General features: G+C 51.7%; 2 protein-coding genes across 12 annotated transcripts in view; one reads left to right on the top strand and one right to left on the bottom strand.

The window, feature by feature from the left end:
- Nucleotides 1-16: 16 nt before the first annotated feature.
- On the bottom strand, nucleotides 17-13,154 carry Mad2l2 (mitotic arrest deficient 2 like 2). 11 transcript variants are annotated; one of them, XM_087549488.1, is made up of 11 exons: nucleotides 12,987-13,154; nucleotides 5,161-5,330; nucleotides 4,349-4,398; nucleotides 4,151-4,269; nucleotides 2,623-2,694; nucleotides 2,030-2,130; nucleotides 1,495-1,640; nucleotides 1,293-1,387; nucleotides 913-986; nucleotides 453-545; nucleotides 37-364 (listed from the first exon to the last, which is right to left on the bottom strand). In XM_087549488.1, the coding sequence occupies exons 3-10, from the start codon at nucleotides 4,386-4,388 to the stop codon at nucleotides 488-490; spliced, it is 705 nt and encodes a 234-aa protein (XP_087405614.1). In that variant the 5' UTR covers nucleotides 4,389-4,398; nucleotides 5,161-5,330; nucleotides 12,987-13,154; the 3' UTR covers nucleotides 37-364; nucleotides 453-487. The 11 variants fall into 11 exon arrangements, 9 of the variants coding, with proteins under 9 accessions (NP_001012106.1, NP_001381170.1, XP_087405614.1 ...); XR_015619760.1 differs by lacking the exon at nucleotides 1,495-1,640 and having other exon boundaries at nucleotides 1,873-2,130; XM_087549494.1 differs by lacking the exon at nucleotides 1,495-1,640 and having other exon boundaries at nucleotides 2,623-2,714.
- A 100-nt stretch (nucleotides 13,155-13,254) lies between these two features.
- Draxin (dorsal inhibitory axon guidance protein) overlaps nucleotides 13,255-19,692 on the top strand; it is a 32,762-nt gene continuing 26,324 nt past the window's right edge. The window contains 1 exon segment of the mRNA NM_001446997.1: nucleotides 13,255-13,380. The gene's annotated coding sequence lies outside the window, so the exon portion shown is untranslated.

Here is a 19,692-nt window from a genome sequence, read left to right as displayed (position 1 = left end):
ACTCTCGTTCATCCCGTTCGGTTAACGACAATGCGGTCAGCCCTCGGGGCCACTTTATTAACGATAACACACGGCACAGTATTTCAGGTGGACAGTGTGAGCTGAGCCCTGGAGGCCGCTGAGAAATGGCCGTCTGTCCTGGGATCCTTCCCTCGGCTCCCGGGAAGGCTGCCTCACGAAGGCAAGCAGGGCTGAGCAGCCTGACCGGAGGGACGGCCACACGTCAAGGCAATAAGAGCACTTGGAGTCTGGGGCCCTGCAGTACTGTCCTGGGCCTGGGTCCCAGAGTGGGATGGCTGGGCGTCTGGTGACAGAGGTGCCCTCAGCTGTTTTTATGAGCTCGCTCTTCTACGTAAAGTTGCATCTAGTAGAGAAGTGGCTCTGGTCAGACCATGAGGTGCCTGCTGGGAAGACTCAGAGGAAGGAGGCTTTCTCCGCCCCTGACGGCTTACCTTTAAAATGTCCGAAGTCATGGTTTTCAGGGGTATCAACCGGGGATCATGCATGTGGACATCTTGCTCATCTGCCAGGATCCAGGGGAAGTCCTAGGTGAGAGTTAGGAGGGGTTACATCAGTCTGTCCTCATGCTAACCCTCTCCATCCAGGACCCATACTTCCCTGGGGTTGGTGTGTAGAGCTATTTTTAGGTCCACGGTGGTTCTAAAATGATTCTGAAGCCAAAGGACAAGCCCTCTCTGGAAGACTCCATTCAGAGGAGCCAGGGTGCTCAACACCTCGCCCCACTGTGGTTCTTCTCACCCTTGGTACACACGGATGTGGTCAGGTGCTAATAATGCCCAGGGGAGTCCACCTGATGCCAGGCAGTGCACTAAATGCCAGCGCCAGGCACAGGAAGCACCCTGAAATTGTACCTACACACACACACACACACACACACACACACACACACACCTTGATGACCTGTATCTTCTCCATGTTCCGAGTGGCAGCTTCTCTTGTGTGCACGAGAACTGTAAACGTGCAGCCTGCAGAAGAAACGACTGGTCAAGGTCAAAGCTGGGAATCTCAGGTCCCACTGGACTAGGTTGCTTCCCTCCTCCCTCACTGGCTGTGCAGCACCACCCACGGGATGGAAAGTGTAGCCACGGTGCAAAGAAAGACACAGTCAGTGTGGGGAGGCGAGGCTAAAATGGAGAGTCTGTCAGTCCTAGAGAGATGAACTCTCAGGTGCTGAAGGACGGAGAGGAGGAGGGTGGCTCAGGACAGCCAACTGGGAAGAAGATAGCATGCCACGGTAACCAAGGCAACGGAAGGGGAGTGGGGCGTCTCACCTGGAGGATTATGGTCGAGGACAGCGTCACACACACTAATCTTAAGAATGAAGGCTCGAAGCAGCTGCTCCACATGAGACAGGAGGGAGTCTGAACTGGAAATGGGAGAGGAGGTGGTCCGTCTACCGTGCTCCTCCAGGACCCAGTGCACTCTGGGACAAACCGCTTTGGTGCTGGAGAGAGCCAGCCCAGTCCCACCCACCTGACTGAATAGAGGTAGGGTACAAAGGTCCCTTTAGGTCACTCAAATATTCAGCTGTCGAGAGGACACCCAGGGTACCGCTCAAGTCTGCATACCTCCAGGACCCCAAGACAGTTAGAGAAACGGTCTGTTTGAGGCCACCTAGCCTGGTGACAAGCACAGACAACACACAGCTGAGTAGCTACAAGAGATGCCATGGTAACCAGTCAATTTGGTCAGCATCCTGGGCTCTGCAACCACTGGGTGATGCCAATCAGGTCAATTCTCTGGACCTTGGTTTCTCCATCTACACAGAAAGGCTAGGGACTAACATTCACCACTTCCTGGGATGTTCCAGGAGCGACACAGAGGGGTGACTGTCACTTCCGTACGACTTACAAAGTTTTGTGGCCAGTGTGCTTCCGATGCTAACAGTACGGCATGGCCACTTCAGGGTCTTTGCTAAGGTAACGTGGAGCTGGTAGAGGCATCCCTGTGAGAGACTGCAGCTCCCAGCCAAAGGAGGGTGACCAGCCGAGGGGGGGTGACAGCTTACTTGATGGACAGCAAGGGTGGCTGAGTGATCTCAAAGACAAACTTCTCCACTGGGCGGTGTTCCTTATCCAAAATCACCACCACCACCTTCTCCACATCGTTCTGTAAGCACAGGAACCCCCGCTCCAGAGCTGCGCACAAAGCCCAGGGAGAGGTGGGACAGGGCACTGGCTGAGGCTACCTAGGAGGCCAGCAAGATGGCTCCCAATTCACGAATGGTGCAGGCTGGGGGAGATGTTTGGCTCCCATGGAAGTTCCCCAATAAGTCTCATAGCAGGACAAGGTGATGATGATGATGATGATGATAATAATAATAATAATAATACCCCAAGGGGCCCAGCACAGCAGGGATGGGACAGGCCTTGGGGACAGGAGAAGAACCAGATCTTTCAGGGCAGACCCCACCCAGATCTGGCCCAACCGAGATATCCCAGATGTGACCTCCATGCCCTGGGACCTGTTGCTAGCTGGGGGTGGTCTTCGGACTGAGGCTTTTGACTGTTGAAAGGCATAAGCACTTCCCACAGGGTCAGCCCAGAAGCAAGGAGGAACAGATAGGGTGTGGAGTGTCCGTTAGGACCGGGACCCCCTCACCTTCTCCAGGAGTGGTTTGACGCAGTGAAGTGTGTCCTGGATGTACTGGTTCAGCTCTGGGTGGCAGGACATCTGCACACAACCCCACAGGGCTGTTAGAGACCAAGGCACGAACAGGAGAAACACAGACATAACCTACACACATGCATCTTTGCACAAAGAAAGCCCTTCCTGGGTCTCCCTGCCTGAGAGAACCAACTTCTCCCTGGAGAGATACTCAAAGACAGGCACTCTGACAGGCCAAGTATGGCGGCACACACCTTTAATCTCAGCACTCAGGAGGCAGACGCAGGCGGATCTCTCAGTTGAAGGAAGCCAGCCTGGTCTATGGAGCTGGGGCTATACAGAGAAGCTCTGTCTTGGGGGGTAGTGGGGGAGAAGCTGTGTAGCCACCGGCAAATGACTTAACATCTCTGAACTGTTAACACACAGAAGGTGCTTATTAGCTGGTTGTTTTCTTATTGGCCATCCTTTAAGTACTACCACATCCTGTATTTAGGGTCAGGATGCTCATGTTGACCTAGTGCCTCTGACCCCCTTACAATGGGAAAGGGATCTGAGAGGGAGACAGCATGTCTACTGTTCCACCAAAGTTAAACCCAGGAGCCAGGCATGGTGGCCCACACCTTTAATCCCAGCATTTGGGAGGCAGGTGGATCTCTGAGTTTGAGGCTAGCCTGGTCTACACAGAGTTCAGGACAGCCAGAGCCATACTGAGAAATCCTGTCTTGGAAAATAAAACAAAACGCAGAAAGCTTGGGCATGTTCTCCAGTAATCCTAGTACCTGGGGTGTGGATGAAGGAGGATCAGGAGTTCAAGGCTAGCCCCAGCTTCCTAACAACCGTGAGCCCAGGCTAGGCTAATGAGGTCTGGATTTCTTAAATAAAATACAAAATAAAACAGGGAGATAGCTCAGGAACTAAGAGCACTTGCCACCGGACCGTCAGAGTCAGATCCCCATCTTCCAAATGCCAAAGATTCCCACGCCTTCTTCAAGCCTCAGTGGACACCCCCCCACCCAACACACATACACACAGACATAGACACACGCACAGACACACATTATTAATATAAATCTTAAAAAGTAAAAACCTAGGCATGGTGGTGGTTCACACCTTTGTTCCCAGCTCTCGGGAGACAGAGACAGGAGAATTGCTTTGAGTTTCGGGCTAGCCTGGCCTACATGAGACACATCTTAAATAACGAATAATAAATATTAAAAAAAAAAAAACTCTTTTAGAGTTGAGGGAGAATGAGGAGAGAAAGGTGCTGGACACTGTGAGGAATGCTCTCTGTCCAAGCCAAGGTTCCCAGCACCAGAAACCCCTTTAAAATGTAAGCTTGGAACAGGTTTCACCCAGAACCCCTAGCCATCTAACCCAGAGAATTCCATCTAAGATCAGGGCGGGAAGGGCTGGGTGGGCGGGGAGAGGCAGGAGGCTGTCAGCTATCAGCCTCTGTTGAGGAGTGAGGAAGCTTGTAGGTAGAATAAAGGTTTTTAAAATCCAGCCGGGCACCGGGGCTCACCTGAACCGGCACGTTGTACTTCTTGCGCTTCTGAAAGATGCCCACCGGGTAGACCTCGCGCACATAGAGGATCAAGTGCACGGCCACCTCCAGGAACTCGGAGAGCACGTCGGCCACCACTGTGGAAGAGACACAGCTGATGAGCAGGACTCCAACCGGGACCGCACCCCCTCCCCCCGAGCAGGCCCAGATCCATACCTTGGCCGAAGTTGAGGTCTTGGCGCGTGAGGGTGGTCATCCTTGGCTGCCTGGGGGAGGGCGCGGAGGGTGTTTGTAGGGACTCACAGCACCCAGCCGGGCACGCGGGAAACGCAGCCCGGTCGGGGAAGCCCCACCCCCTGAGCGGCCGGATCCCTCTCGGCGGAAATCCCGCCCTCTCTGCGCTCCTCCCCGATTCGCCGGCTCCGGCTTCGACCTCAGGTTCGAATCTACGACCCGGCTACAGGAGCCACCCGCTGGGAACCCTATCACTTCTCCAGAATTCCCTGGCCTCAGTAACCACCGCGGAGCTCCGGCGGTCCCAGCACAACCATAGGCCACGCCCACCCCGGAGCTGTCCAATCCGGACCGCGCCCTGCTGGAGAGGCGGAGCCGCCTCGGGGGTGGGGCTTAGGGGCGGAGCCTCGCCTGAGCCACAAGAATCTCCGACGAGCGAGCTAAGCCGCCTTTGGACTTCAGGTGGGAGCGATAAAGAGATTTCGGTGGCCTCTGCACACGGCCGCTGTGTTTTCTCCTCCCGGGTATTTCTCTTTAGTAATTATAAGTGAGAACCAGCTATAAGCACAGCTGGGTACCAAGGGAGGGCAGCGACATCTGCTGCTAGTCCAGAGTCAACGTTCCCCGGGACTCTTAGCTTGCCCAACCGAAAGCGAATCCGCAGGCTTGGGGGCGGGGACAAGGAAGGGTGAGAAGCACCGGATGACGCTCCACCCCCACCCGGAACCCAAGTGCTGCGGGGCTTGACCTCCCAAGGGAATTAAGTGTCCCATGGTTTCTTCACAATAACTGACCTTTGGAAGCTGCAGCCGAATGGTAGGCGCTGGGCTGGGTGTCTGTGGGTTGACTCAATAAATCTTCAGAATACGTGTGGGTTCCTGGCTATCTTTTTTCTGCTGACGAGCCTGATGAGGACTTGTCAGTGTCGCGCAGCAAGCGGAGGGGGCAGGCTCCGGGGTCCTTCCTGCAGAGGCACGCACTCAATTCCAGAAGAGCCGAAAGGGCCTCAGATCATTTTAAAAGTACGAGAATTACAACCATTATATGGAACCATTGTATGTTACAAACCCTGAATTCTATTTATTTCATGTGCGTAGGTGTTTTGTCTGCATTTATGTCTAGGCAGTACGTGACTGCTTGGTGCAGGTGAAGGCCAAAAGAGGGCGTCAGATCTCCTGAAACTAGAGTTATAAACGATTATGAACCACTACATAGGTGCTGCAAATTGAAAACACACCCTTAACACCCAGTATCCTACCTCCCACCCCTACCCCACCCAACCCCCACCCCCGTCTTCTGAAACAGCAGCCAGTGTATGGTCTTAACCGCTAAATCATCTCTCCACTTCCCCAAATGGATTTATATTAATTCCTTCATCAGCCCTAGAAGCTAAATATTGCCTTTACAGTCCAACTAGATTTACAATAGGCTCAGGAATGTTCCTTCATTCACCAAAGCCACACAGGTAAAATATATTCTGACACTAGGTGAGAATTCAGCTTAACTCACACCCTTCTACTTAACTGATAGAAAAATCTGAGGTTAGAGAAGAGGCCTGGAGTTAGGGGTGACATGGCAGGTCTAGAAGCCAAGAGAATTTAAAGAATCAGCTTAGGGGTTGGGGATTTAGCTCAGTGGTAGAGCGCTTGCCTAGCAAGCGCAAGGCCCTGGGTTCAGTCTCCAGCTCCGAAAAAAAAAAGAAAAGAAAAGAAAAGAAAAGAAGAATCAGCTTAGGCTGGAGAGATGGCTAAGAGCACTGACTGCTCTTCCAGGGGTTCTGAGTTCAAATCCCAGCAACCACATGGTGGCTCACAACCATCTGTAATGGGATCCAATGCCCTCTTCTGGTGTGTCTGAAGACAGCTACAATGTACTTATATATAATAAATAAATTAATCTTAAAAAATAAAAAGAATCGGTTCAATGTGTGGGCCTCGACCTCTTTGGGGTCAAACGACTCTTTCCCAGGGGTGGCATATCAGATATCCTGCATATCAGATATTTACATTAGGATTCCTAACTTATAAAAATGACAGTTATGAAGTAGCAATGAAAATAATGTTATAATTGGGGGTCACCACAACACGAGGAACTGTATTGAAGGGTCACAGCATTAAGAAGGTTGAGAACCACTGATTTAGACTCTGCCCTCCAGGGATGTAAGAATTGTCCTCCTCTGGCTCTGTAGGAAATGTTGCTTTAAACCTCATCCCTGCAATGAAATGCAACCCCCACCGCAGCTGTTTACATTTTTCTGGGGGGCAGATAAATAGCCAGAGGGAGGATTACCCTGGAATGTGAGCAAAGCAGTTCTCAAAATGCAGACCGACCTTGAAAGTCTTCATCCCAGTCCCCTGGGACCCTATTAAACCCTGGCTGTCCAGCTGCCCTGACTTACCTGACCAGGGCAGGCCAGCAGCGGGGCTCTGCTCGTTAACAAGTTCCCCTGGGAACTTGTGTGCCCAAGAAAATGTGGGAGCTGCCAGTGGAGTTTGCCTGCACTCTGTAACGTGTGCCTATGCTCAACCTGGTAGAATTCTGGTTTGGCTTTAGTAATTGACCTGTCAGTGGGCACAGCAACCCTTCTCAGGACTCAGGGACTCCGCCCACATTATACCATGTTCAAGCCCTTTCTGTGAAGAGTTAGCAGGGCAGTTCACTGCCTTGAAGATCTTAGAGCAGTGAGATTTCATCATGGTGGGGTGAGGAACACCGGAGTCCTTTATCCATCCCACCCCCAGCATTTTCATTACCGATGAGGGGGTGCAGGTGGGGGTTGGGGGATTCCTTGGGGATGGAACATGGGCAGAGGCGGGAGGCTAAGGTAACACTGGAACGCCTTTGGCTTTACAGTGCCTCGGTTTTCTACATTAGCTACATCACCATGATGGATGGCTGGAGGGCAGAGATTGCATTATGAGGTAACATTGTTTCTTGAATCCCCATTTGGCGGGAGACTGTTTCTCAATGTTCTTTGCATGTTTTCACCACAGAGACAGTATGTAATGTGGGGAAGGGAAGTTACATATTAAGGAGAAAAGAATGTGTATATGCATGAGTTTGCCAACTAGAGCAGGTCCCTGGGGGCCAGTGATAGTGATGGAGGGAAAATCACTCCCAGGAGATATAGAAACAGAGAGGACAAACTACAAAACAAACAAACAAACCCTCTGTAAGCCCCAACCTAGCAAAGACTAAGCCTCCAGCTTATGTGCTAGAGAGTTCTTGGGGGTGGGGGTGGGGAGTGCTGAACAAACACATGAATTGGAATAAAACACTTGTCAACAAAGTATGTGGGCCTTTGAGATGCTTCTATAGCCAAGTTCCTGACCACAAAGGGGCATCACAAAAGTATCATCTGTGTGGGCAAGATGAATCAGAAGGCAAAAGGGCTTGCTGCCAAGGCTGACGACCTCTAGTTCAATCCCCAGGACCCACATGGTGGAAGGAGAAAGCCGACTCCTGCCACTGCACACATCCCCCCATCCCCAGTAAATAAATGTAAAAAATAAATTTAATTAACAAACACCATCTTTCCCGCCTGCCTCTGGTTCCCAGGACAAGGAACACATGGGGAGACAGAGGAGGGAAAGAGAACCAGCCACAGGAAGCCTGGTGTCAGTATCAGTACACCCTGAGGCAGCTCCCAGCTGCTTGGCCTGCTCCCTGAGAAGGGACCTGGTCTGTCTGGTTCATTTTGGGGGACTTAACACCCCACCCAATGCGTGGCCAGCTCAGGTTCTCACAGAACGCAGAACGTGTGTTAAGTGAGTGAAGGAAAGGAAGGTGGAAAGAGGCCATAATGGCAGGGACTCCTGCCCAGGGGCCTGATCTGCAACCCAGCTTGCTTAGGAAGAATAAGCGAAGACCTCTGATGCCAGCACTTGGGTTGTAAGCAGAGCCAAACCATGGGCTGGTCCTCCGGGAACCCACCACACCTACAGCCCACTCGTGTGTCCACCTTCAGCTTCTTTCCCACCACCCTCAAGCCTTTTCCTTCCTTCAGCCTTAGCTTGCTCATCCGAGAAATGGAAAATTCCAGATCCATTCCCAAAGGGTTATCTGGGCATGGTGGCACACCCTTTGAGTCCTGGCGCATAGGAGACAGAGGCAGGAAGATTGCCACGAATTTCAGGCCAGCCAACGTTACACAGTAAGAGTCCTCCCCCAAAATTAATAACTAAGATAAAGCTGTTTTAGGTTTATTTATTTTTTTTATTTTCCGTGTATGAATGTTTTGTCTGCCTCTGAGTGTGTGTGTGTGCACGTGTGTGCGTGTGTGTGTCACACATGTGCCTGGTTCCTGCAGAGGTCAGAAGTTGGTATCAGGTAACCTGGAGTTATAGGTGGTTGTGAGGCATCCTATATGGTGCTTGGGATCAAGCCTAGGAATTGTGTAAGAGCAATCAAGCTCATTCCACTGAGCCATCTCTCCAACACAACACAAAACAAAATTCTATACTATCTCGTAAATAAAATGTAAACACATAGCATTTGTATTGGTCAGTTAGTGGCCATATGACCATAGTAATAAGATCTACACAGGACTGATGATCCTGACAACATGAGCTCAACCCCCAGGACCCCCAGGAACCACATAAGGAAGGAAGAGAACCCACTTTCACCTAGAAGTCCTCCGAACACACCCCTAACAGACTACACAAGTCCTCAGGAAGACCACGCTGGAGAGACAGGAAGCTGGGTTGGTAGAATACATGCTTAACATACGTGGAACCCTCTGAGGTCTCCAGCATCTCATGATCAGAAGTTCAAGGTTATCTTTAGCTACGTAGGGAGTTCAAAGCCAGCCTAGGGTACACAAACCCCTGTCTCAAACAAGAGCTATATTGTCTATCCCTAGTATCTGACCTTCCTCCTTTCCATTCCTCCATGCAACAGATGGTTCCCCTGGGTGCTCTGGGGGGAGACAGACATATTCTCACCCACGCGATGCACAGAGCAGTGACCAGCACACAGTCCTTCAGTCTCACTTGGCTTTCTGGAGCAGCAGGCCTGGCATACACAGCTGTCCCTGGTCCTAGGATCCGCTGCTGTCCTCCAAACTACACCAAAGTTTCCTCCTCAGGTCCATGACACTGGATAGCTTCCAACCCTTCAGTTAGAGCACGGCACACACACGACATTCCCTCGGGGTGTGTGTGTGTGTGTGTGTGTGTGTGTGTGTGTGTGTGTGTGCTGGCCTTGCTGATCACCACCAACTATGATAGGCTAGGAGGTTAGCTTTGGAAGTACCTGGATTAAGGAGGGTATTTCTGGAGAGGATTGATTGAGGTAGGGAAGATTTGTCCTGAATGTAGGTGGCAAGCCTCATGCCATGGAAGAGGGACCTGTAAAGGGTGGCCCCTTTCTCTGCTTTGCTTCTCTTTCCTCTTCCTCCCCTCCCCCTTCTTACCCCGTCTCCTTTCTCTTCCCCTCCCCCTCCTCCTTAAGCCAGGGTTTCTCTGTATAACCTCCCTGGCTATCCTGGAGCCCTGGCTATCCTGCAACTCGCTCTGTAGATCATGTTGGTCCTGAACTCACAGAGATCTATCCGCCTGCCTCTGCCTCTAGAGTGCTGGGACTAAAGGCTCCTGCCACCACCACCTGGCTCGGCTGATACTTTTGAATGAATAACTTCACTGAAAAAAAAAATACATAGGTCATAAAGCTCACATTTTTTTTCTGTACTTCAATAGAGTTGAGCATTCCAGGATCCAATTCTAGAACATTCTCATCAATTATAGCCAAAAAAAAAAAAAAAAAGAATCAGGCCAGCAAGGTCTCAGAGTAAATATAGATGCTTGGCACCAGACCTGAAAACCTGGATTGAGTCCCTGGGACACATACATTGGAAAGTTGGAAAGAGAAAATCAACTCCAGACAGATATTCTGTGCACACATAAGCATATGTTTGGGTGCACACACACTCACATAATAACAAATGTTATTTTAAAAAAAAAAGAGGGGCTGGAGAGATGGCTCAGCAGCTCAGAGCACTTGTTGCTCTTGCAGAAGACCCCAGGTTGGTTCCAAGTGCCCACATGCTGGCTTACAATCATCTGTGATTTCAGTTCGAGGGAATCCAAGGCCCTCTCTTGCCTCCCTGGGTACCACATTCACATGGTGCACAAACACGCATGCGGGGAAAATACTCAAAAGGTTTAAAAGAAACACCACAGGTTGAGGTGGTGCACGAACGCACGCATGCACGCATGCACGTCTTTAATCCCAGCACCCAGGAAGCAGAGGCAGGAGGATCTCTACATACAAGTCCATCCTGATATGTAAAATGAATTCCGGGACAGCCAGGTCTAAACAGAGAAACTGTGCCTCAAGAAACAGAACCCAAACGCAATTGGACCCCTGTGACATCTTATATCTGGCGTGTTTGACTTGGCTTAAAGATGGTAAGGTTTATCCAGGTTGTGATGTGTGTGTGTGTATATACATATATATGTATACACACATATATTTCTTGTTTGATGTTATCGCTGTTTTTAGTTTTGGTGCTGGGAATTGAACCCTGGCCCGTGTGTTTGTTGGTAAGTAAGTGCTCTATCACTGAGCGACATCCCCAGCCTTACTGCAGTTCCTTCAATTAACTAATTAATTTGGTAAATTATATTTATTGGGAGGCATGCACCATTGCGCATGTGTAAAGGTCAAAGGACAATTTGGGGGAGTCACTTCTTTCCTTTCATGTGGGCTTTGGGGTTCAATTTCAAGTGTTCAGATCATAGCATTGAGCATTTGTACGTGTTGGGCCTCCATGCTGTTCTCAGATTCCTTTTTAGGACCAGTTAACATCCCCTTCTCCTAATGGACCACAGTGTGTCTGTCCTTGGACATTTGGATCTTGTTTTGGCCAATCGACTGGCCCATTTTACAGATAGGGAAACCAAGGCCCCAAGTCACCATAATCTGGATGGAGTAGGAGCCTAATCCTCTCCTAACTGGAAGAACTTGGGGAACAGAGTCCCACACTTGGGCAACAGACAGAGCAACATTTGAAACTGCCTCCAAGGGGCATCTATTGTCCATGAACACCAGGCATGGCTGATCCTTGAAATGTCCTTCTCCTTGCTTCCCTGCTTACTACTTCCTCCCCTAAATACAGCCTCTTCTCTGCTAGTTTCTCTCTCTCTCTCTCTCTCTCTCTCTCTCTCTCTCTCTCTCTCTCTCTCTTTCTCTCTCTCTCTTTCTCTTTTTAATTTTATTTCATGTGTGTGGGACACACCAGAAGAGGGTATCGGATCTCATTACAGATGGTCGTGAGCCACCATGTGGTTGCTGGGAATTGAACTCAGGTCCTCTGGAACAGGATCTCTGGAAGAGCAGTCAGTGCTCTTAACTCTGCTACAGTTTCTAACCGCTCTACCTGTTTCAGTTTTTTTTTTTTTATTTTTGTTTGTTTTTTGAGATAAGATCTCTCTCAAGTCCTAGAACTCAGTGCTAGGAACTAAACTAACTGCCTTTGCCTTTACTCTCCTGCAATCTATTCTCGGGCTCCGGAGTCACAGCGAAGCCATGTCCAATAGGTGTTCACAGTGGTTTTAACCTCCCAGCTCGTAAGCACCTAGCTTCGCACCAAGCCATTCTGTGCCCGCCATGGTCATGTGATATCCTCAACAATGGCAATGTGTTAATTTCCCCGGAGCCTCTTCTGTGGGCTGGGATGTTCAGAACATTTTTCTTACACAGACCTCTGCCGTTAAGCCTTAAATCCGGAGTTCCCTATAATGACCCCCTCGAAGAAATTAATCTGCCGAAGGTTATCCTTTGGCACCGGAGGAGGAATCTTGCCTCACGCGGATCCGCACTTCTAAAACCTCTAAGCCACAGTTTGTCACACGGGAAATGGAAGCCTCCCCCTCTTCCCACGTGCCAGGTCCGCCCCATTACTCTTTGATCTTTGCAACGTCGGCGGCCCCATTGACCCCATTGTGAGTTATGGGGGCCGTGGGACCCGTAACCCAGCATTCCCGGACTCCCAGGGTCGGCAGTACACGGCGCCCCGCGCGGTGATGGATGAGCCGCCCCGAGGGCTGGCTGGCTTTGTCCGGATTGGGCTGGGCTGAGTAGCGCGCAAGGCCGGTTAGGGACACGAGAGTGGCGAGAAGCTGAGTCGTGTGTGTGTGTGTGTGTGTGTGTGTGTGTGTGTGTGTGTGTGTGTGTGTGTGTTAGGAGAGAGTGAAAAGAAGGCGTAAGTGTGCCATAGGTACCTACATGAGGTCCGATCACTCTTTGAGGTTCTCGCGCACACCCCCTTGGTAAAGGGACTTCTCTGAGAACCTCCCCCACTCCGCGCACTTTCTAGGCTACAAAGGCCTCGCCGCTGTCGGTCCCGCCTTCCCTGCCGCGGGCATTTCTTCCGTCCCATTTGACAGCCTAGGCGGAATAATCCTTTTGGGGACCCCGCCGGCTTCTGCCCCGCCAGACACGGCCTCAGCTGAACGCCCAGCCTAGATCTATTGTTGGGGGGAGAGGGTCCACCAGGGACGCCCAGCCGCTGCCCTTTGTCGCCCGCTCTCCCGCGGGGCCACTCCAGATGCGCCACCGCTGTCCGGAGCCCCTCCCGTCCCACGCGCCCCGGGGCCTCGCCGAGGTGGGTTTTACGCACCGGGAGGAGCGGGCCCGCCTCGCCCGGTGCCCACACGGCCGCGGGGCTGCGCTCGCCTTTGTCTGCCTCCTTTGTTTGCCCCGCGCCCTGGCGGCGGCGCCAAGGCCTCGGGGGAGCGGGCGGCGATCGGCGAGCGCAGCTGGCTAGGGCGCAGAGCCCGCAGCGCACGGGGCTCGGCCGGGCCAAGGGCTGGCCCTCGGCGGGAGGTCGCAGAGCCTGGCGGCCCCTCCTACGTCCCCTCCCTGCGCGCCGTCCCCGCCCCTCGCTCACTCCCTCCTTTGCAGCCGGAGCAGCCTCCCGCCACCCGTGCACCTCTCCCTCCGCCCTCAGCTGCGCTCGGCTCCCGCAGGCGCTCGGCCCTGCGCCCTCCGTCCCCTCCCCGTCCGCCCGACAGGTAAGGCTCGGCTCGGCCCGCCCCCGGCCCCGCCCATCGCTCACCTGGTGGAGCGCCCTGACCACGGTCCGCGACCTGCACGAAGGGAGGATGCTCTGCTTTCCTCTGTGCCCTCCGACCATAGCGTCAGTCTGTCTGTCTGTCCGTCTGACTCCTGTCTCCACTTCGTACCTCGTGTCCCCTTGGCTCCTGGCTCTGTGTCCCGCTGCTTGATCTACTCCCTGGCACCGGACTGGACACTCACTTTTCTGTGCTTTGTGGCACTCTGTCTCGCGTGCGCCCTTGCTGCCCTCTCGGGTCCTCCTCTAGTACTAGCCTTCTACCTTTTGGCCCCGGTGCCTTTTTGTCTCTGACTCTGGTATCTCAGTTTGTGGACTCGTACATCACCATTGAAAGAAGTCTCCAGAGACTCCCGGAGTAGGGGCAAAGCTGACCATGGCGCCTTTGCCCCGGAGGCTGGGTGTGTTCGGAAGCTAAGCTCACGCAAAGCTGGCACAGTCTGGTCTCACATTTTCCCACCCAGGGCTGGACTAGTGTTTGCTTGACCGCCCCGAGGGCACCCTGGCTCCCTTCTATGGGACGGCTTGGTCCTTTCCCACCGCTAGGTTTTTCCTCATCAGCCTCAAGGGCTCAGTTGCCTTCCGGAGTCAGAGCTTGTGTTTAAGGTGTGAATGTGCGTGGGTTTCCCTAACAAGTTTTGTTTGGACAGTTCAGCTGGGTACTCTCTTGGCCTTCACTCTTTCAAGCAGTGACCCTTGTTGCTGCTGGTTGTCCCTCTAGTCCATCACTCCAGTCTGGTAGCAGACAAGATATTCTCAACTGGTTTGCTTCTGTCACTCTGGGCTTGGAGTTCTGGAAGTAAGCAGTCTTACACAAAGGAGTGTGAGCCTTAGTGTTTCTGTCATAAGACAGGGACAATAGGATCTACCTGTAGGGATGGGAGAACCCTCGTAGGTACCTACATGGTGCTGGGGTGACATGAGAGGGACTCTACAGTCCCTGGGTGGGGTGGGGGTGGAGGCGCACATCATGTCAAAAAGTCTAGGCTTGGGGCTGGGGATTTAGCTCAGTGGTAGAGCGCTTACTTAGGAATCGCAAGGCCCTGGGTTCGGTCCCCAGCTCCAAAAAAAAGAACTAAAAAAAAAAAAAAAAAAGTCTAGGCTTAGGGACCTTGCCACTGTCCAAATCCCTATTGTCTGCACTTTCCCTGTCACATCCCCACACTCACACACATCCCCTGCCTGCGCATACAACCAGCCACACTGACAGCGGCCTCTCCCTCATCGTGAACAAGGTAGTGTGGTTATAGATGTTACCAATGCCAGAAGTGCATTGCAGGTGTCTGAGGCCCTTGTCCCAGCTGTGGACCTCTGTCTTGTCCCCCAACCCTGCTCGTTCCATGGTGCCAGCCATGAGCCAAGGCTTTCTTCCCTTCTGCTGGTAGATTTACTTGCCAAGCCTTGAACCTGCTTTTTAATCCCTCATCCCTCCCCCATCCATCATCTGTGGTACTAGGCTGGCCCGGGAGTCTGACAGTGATAGGGCACACAGGGCAGCTAGGGTAGCTTCTGGAGATGCAGCCTTCACTTAACTGACTGGGTGGGGGCTCCCAGGCTGTTTCTGTTTGAGCTGCAGCCTGTGTTTTCTTGCAACAGGCAAGTATGAACATAGGAGCCTTCTGTCCTGCCCCATTCAGGGTCCTGAGTCTGCCTGGCACTCAAACCCAGCTTCAACTGTTCTGATCTCCCCACCATCTCTGTTCCTGCATCCTCTGGTCGCAGCCTTATGCAGGAAGCCAGGTCAGCAGTTTCTGTAATCCCAGGGAAGCTTACTCAGACCCTCTGTGCCTCACTAAATGAAGATGACGCCTCCTCTGTCTTCCTGGCTCCGAGTGTGGCCACTAAATTAACTACAGAAACCTCCATTGGCCCAGCCTCCCACTCTGCCTTTTACTACCCCCCCCCTGTCTACTTCCTATGTTTCAGTAGCAATGGAAGGCATAAGTGTCTCTATCCCCTGACTTGCTTGAGCCCTTGCTAGTGTCCATCCCCTCATCTATGTTGTCTCTCAGCTCTGTGTTCAGACTGACCCTGTCTATCCAGGCAGGCTAAGATCAGATGTCCCCTTCCTGCTCTGCTTGGCCTCTGTGTCTCTCATGACCCCAGGCTTGGTGTGAGAGTTTCTGTTCCCTACATGGGAGCTGGGTCTCCTTTCCGTGTGGTCCCGGAGCCTGGCACCCACTAGTTGTGATGCACACACTCATCTGTCCTTGGTTAAGAGGAGAGGGATTAATAGAAGACTGCAGGCTGTAGCTCCTCCCGGCGTTCTGCTGGGACCCGCTGGCCACACTGGCGGCAGAGCTGGCTCCAGGGCAAGGACTTTGGAGACAGAGCAAGTGGCTGGGAAGTCCCTGTGTTTCTGGAGCTGGGCAGGGCTCTGGAAAAACAAGCCTGTCCTCCTCTTGTGCCTGATCATCACAGGAGAGAGATTCACCATGCAGCTTACCTTTGCCTCCCAACTGGCCGTTAGCTACTATGTCAGCTGGAGTAATGTAACAGAGGTAGGAAGGGTTATACACCCAGACCTCGTTGACCCTCGAATAGAGCAGAGGCTCCCTCCAATAGTAGCCATGGGCATGGGTAGTCCCTGGCTACAGTTCATTCTAGCATCCCTGTTCTGACCAATTTGGCCAGAATCTGCCTCTGCCTTGTCTGGTCTCCCCCTTTGCTGGTCCCATCCCAATCCTTCCTCTATAGCGGTGGCCCAGGGACAGATCCAATTTCCTGCAAGGTCACTGGAGGGCAGCCAAGTACTTGCTGCTAAGGGTCAAGCTTCCCTTGGCCTAGCATTCACCATCTGGTATACTCCCTTGCTAGGGTGAGGATAGGAGAATCTTGATGAGGATGGAGTGGATGAGGAGGTCTTAGATGTTACCTCTGTCCTGGGTACTGTGTTAAGACCCTATAGTACCTGTTGGTGATCCTGGATAACCACAGCAGCTGTATTGGGAATGCTTAAGAACAGTAGCTTCAGGGGACTATTGGACGGCTCAGCATTTAGGAGTACTTGTCGACCTTGGGGAAGACCCATGTTTGATTATTAGCACCTTCATGGCCACTTACAACTGTCAGCTCCAGTCCCAGAGGATTGCATCCCCTCATCTGACTTCTGTGGGCACCCGGCATACATGGGGTACACAAACATGCATGCAAGCAGGACACTAAGAAGTATTGGGTGATGGTGCAGGCCTTAAGTCCTAGCACTTAGGAGGCAAAGGCAGGCGGATCTCTGTGTTCAAGGGCAGCCTGCTTTACAGAGCAAGTTCCAGGCAGGATGGCCAAAGCCATGCATAGAAACCCTGTCTTGAAAACCAAAAACCAACCAAGCAAAAAACCTCCACTTGTACACACACACACACACACACACACACACACACACACACAAATCCTGCACACATAACACACATACACCCTGTTTACCGTGTGTGTGTGTGTGTGTGTGTGTGTGTGTGTGTGTGTGTGTGTGTGAGAGAGAGAGAGAGAGAGAGAGAGAGAGAGCAAGATATGTCAGTTATGTGTGCAGGGTATGTGTGTGCTATGTGTACAAGGTGTTGTGTGTTGTGTGTGCAGTGTATATGTGCTATGTATGTAGGGTGTTGTATGTTTTATGTGCAGGGTGTGTGGATGAGCAGGGGTATGTGTATCTCATATGTAGAGGGTATGTGTGTACATGGTTTATGTGTGTGTGTGGTGTATATGTTATGTGTGTAGGGTGTGTGTGAGAGCAGGGTATGTGTGTTATGTGTGCAGGGTGTGTGTGTGTATGTATGTGTGTGTATGTGTGTGTATGTGTGTGTGTGTGTGTGTGTGTGTGTGTGTAGGGTTATTCAGAGCTAGTTATGAGCACAATCAACACAGACGGAACCACCTAGAGGGAAGCCAGAATTCATTTATGAAGACAATGGCCCCTTTAGGCTAACCTGGAACTGCCAGAACCATCCTGGTCCCCCATTGATCACCCTAGGAGAACAGAAGGCTACACACACTCAGGAACCTCCCACACCCAGTCTACCCTGACTGGCTCTGGGTCTTTCCCCTCCCCTCAGTGGAAGCAACAATATTACCGTTTCTATAAACCCTGCCTCTTTTGAGCCTCACAATTCCCAGCATATTACAAGAGGAGAAATAGAGGCTTAGAGCAGTTAAGAGATTTGCCCAGACTCCTTTCACTGTGCTTAGTGAAGCTTGCCCAGAGCTCGTTTTGGTTTGGGGTGTGCGGGTGTATGGTGTGTTTAACTTATTTTTGTCTCTGTTGGAGGCAAGATTCCTATCCTAGGCTGACTGACCTCAAGCTTGTTATGTAGCTGCAAGCAGGAGCTTAGAGATGCCATTCCAGGGGTATTCCCTCTCCTGTGAAAAGGAGATGAAAGGGGGGAGCAGGGTCAGGCAATTCAATCCCAAGTTAACTCATCCTTGGTGTCTTTGTCGAAGTACAGAAATGCCCTATTAGAAATGGTTCCCACAAGAAACATCCTCTGGCTGGGTATGGTAGCACAGATTTTTAATTCCAGCCCTGGGAAGGCAGAGGCCCCCAGATCTCTGTAAGTTCAAGGACAGCCCAGTCTAAGTAGCAAGTTCCAGGCTAGTTAGAGCTACAAGGTAATACTTGATCTCAAAACAAGCAAACAAATAAAAGAACCAGCAACATCATCCATCTGACAATTATGAGCCCGGAAACAGTATGGCTGCCAGAGAGCACAGGAGAACCCTTCAGGCAGGCAGAAGAGCAAGTAGTAGAACATGAAACGTAGCAGGGTCAGAGGCCAGGAGGAGCAACTCTACACAGAGGCCCATCTTGTCTGTGGCTGTCAATTCTGAGGAGAGAATTCAGGTTTTGGTCCCAGAATCCCAAAGGAGAAGTTGTAGGATGGCCTGCCATGGACATCCAAGACTGCTGACCCTGGTAGTCCCAGAGGAGACAGCATCTGCGCTGGGTTCTGATGGGTGCTTCCAGGGCTGGGGTGTAGCTCAACTGGTGAAATACTTGTCTGTCACGACGAAGCAGTGGGTTTGATCCCCAGCACCACACAAACCAGGTAATTACACCTGTAATCCCAGCACTCAGGTGGAGGCAGGAGGATCAGAAGCTCAGAGTCATCCTTAGCTATATAGTTTGAGGCTAGCCTGAACTACATGAGACCCAGTCTCTAAAAGAAAAACAGATGGCCATTTTCAGAGCTAGGTCTCCTAAGAGACTCTTTTTGGTTTCTGAAGGATCTAAAGGTTCTTCCCAGCCACCTTTAACAGGATGCAATTGCCTTAAATTTCTTCCAAGCCTAGGCCAGCTTGTGTTTCCGTGGGGAGGGGCATTTGAGCATCTGAGATGTATCCCAGGGGAACTGCCAGCATCAGGACTTTCCACATCCCCCTACTCTCTTCTGATAACCTGAACTTCATTCTGAAGATCCCCTGACAAGATTAGCAGCCCTATCAAGGCCCCATATTGGTCTCTAGGTGCCATCCTATAGCCAAGTCCATAAATGTCTCACTTGTGCCAAAAATCATCATCCACTGGGTGCATGAGTGCAGAGCAAGGCCGAGCTCCTTGAAGACCTGGAGAGAGGGAACAGCAGACATAGGCTGTCAGAATTGGCCTTCTTGGTCTCTACTTGTAAACTTCACAAGTTATCCTTTGAAACCATGCAGGGGTGTCCCCAGTAACTGCTGTTTCTCCTGACCCCCAAGCTCCCAGGGGAGTGTATCTGTTACTTCCCCATCTAGGGAGCTGGCAGTCAGCACAGACAGATGAAGACATGTTTCACTATAGATCATGAATTCCCAGGCTCCCTTGCAGACAGGACTCTGGGCACCATGACATCCGTTCTCCGAAGTTCTTTTTGTACTGGTGTCTTGGGGATGAAGGTCAGGTACTAACTGATGTGTTTATAAAAAGATAAAGAGAGGGGGGATTAGGTTCTATGGAGGTGTGGAGTATGGGGGAAGGGGGTGCCTCTGCGGGTCCATGCTGAGACATCCCTTCCCCTGAGGGACCAGTCACAGGTATAATATAGAGTAGAGTTTATTCAGGGCATGGGGAGGGGAGTTAAGAGGGTAGTCGGGGCGGAGAAAGGCAGAGAGAGAGAGATCAGTAGAGGAATAGAGGCTGACCATGAGTGTGTGTGTGGGGGGGGAAGGAATGGGGAGAGAAGGGACAAAGGGGGAAGAGGGTAAGAGAGCAAGAGAGTGAGCAGGGGGCAAGCAGCCCCTTTTATAGTGTCAGGCATACCTGGCTGTTGCCAGGTAACTGTGGGGT

This window comes from Rattus norvegicus, chromosome 5 (assembly GCF_021556685.1).
Source record: "Rattus norvegicus strain SHRSP/BbbUtx chromosome 5, alternate assembly SHRSP_T2T, whole genome shotgun sequence".
NCBI lineage: Eukaryota > Metazoa > Chordata > Mammalia > Rodentia > Muridae > Rattus > Rattus norvegicus.
This window is presented reverse-complemented; position numbering and strand designations above follow the sequence as displayed.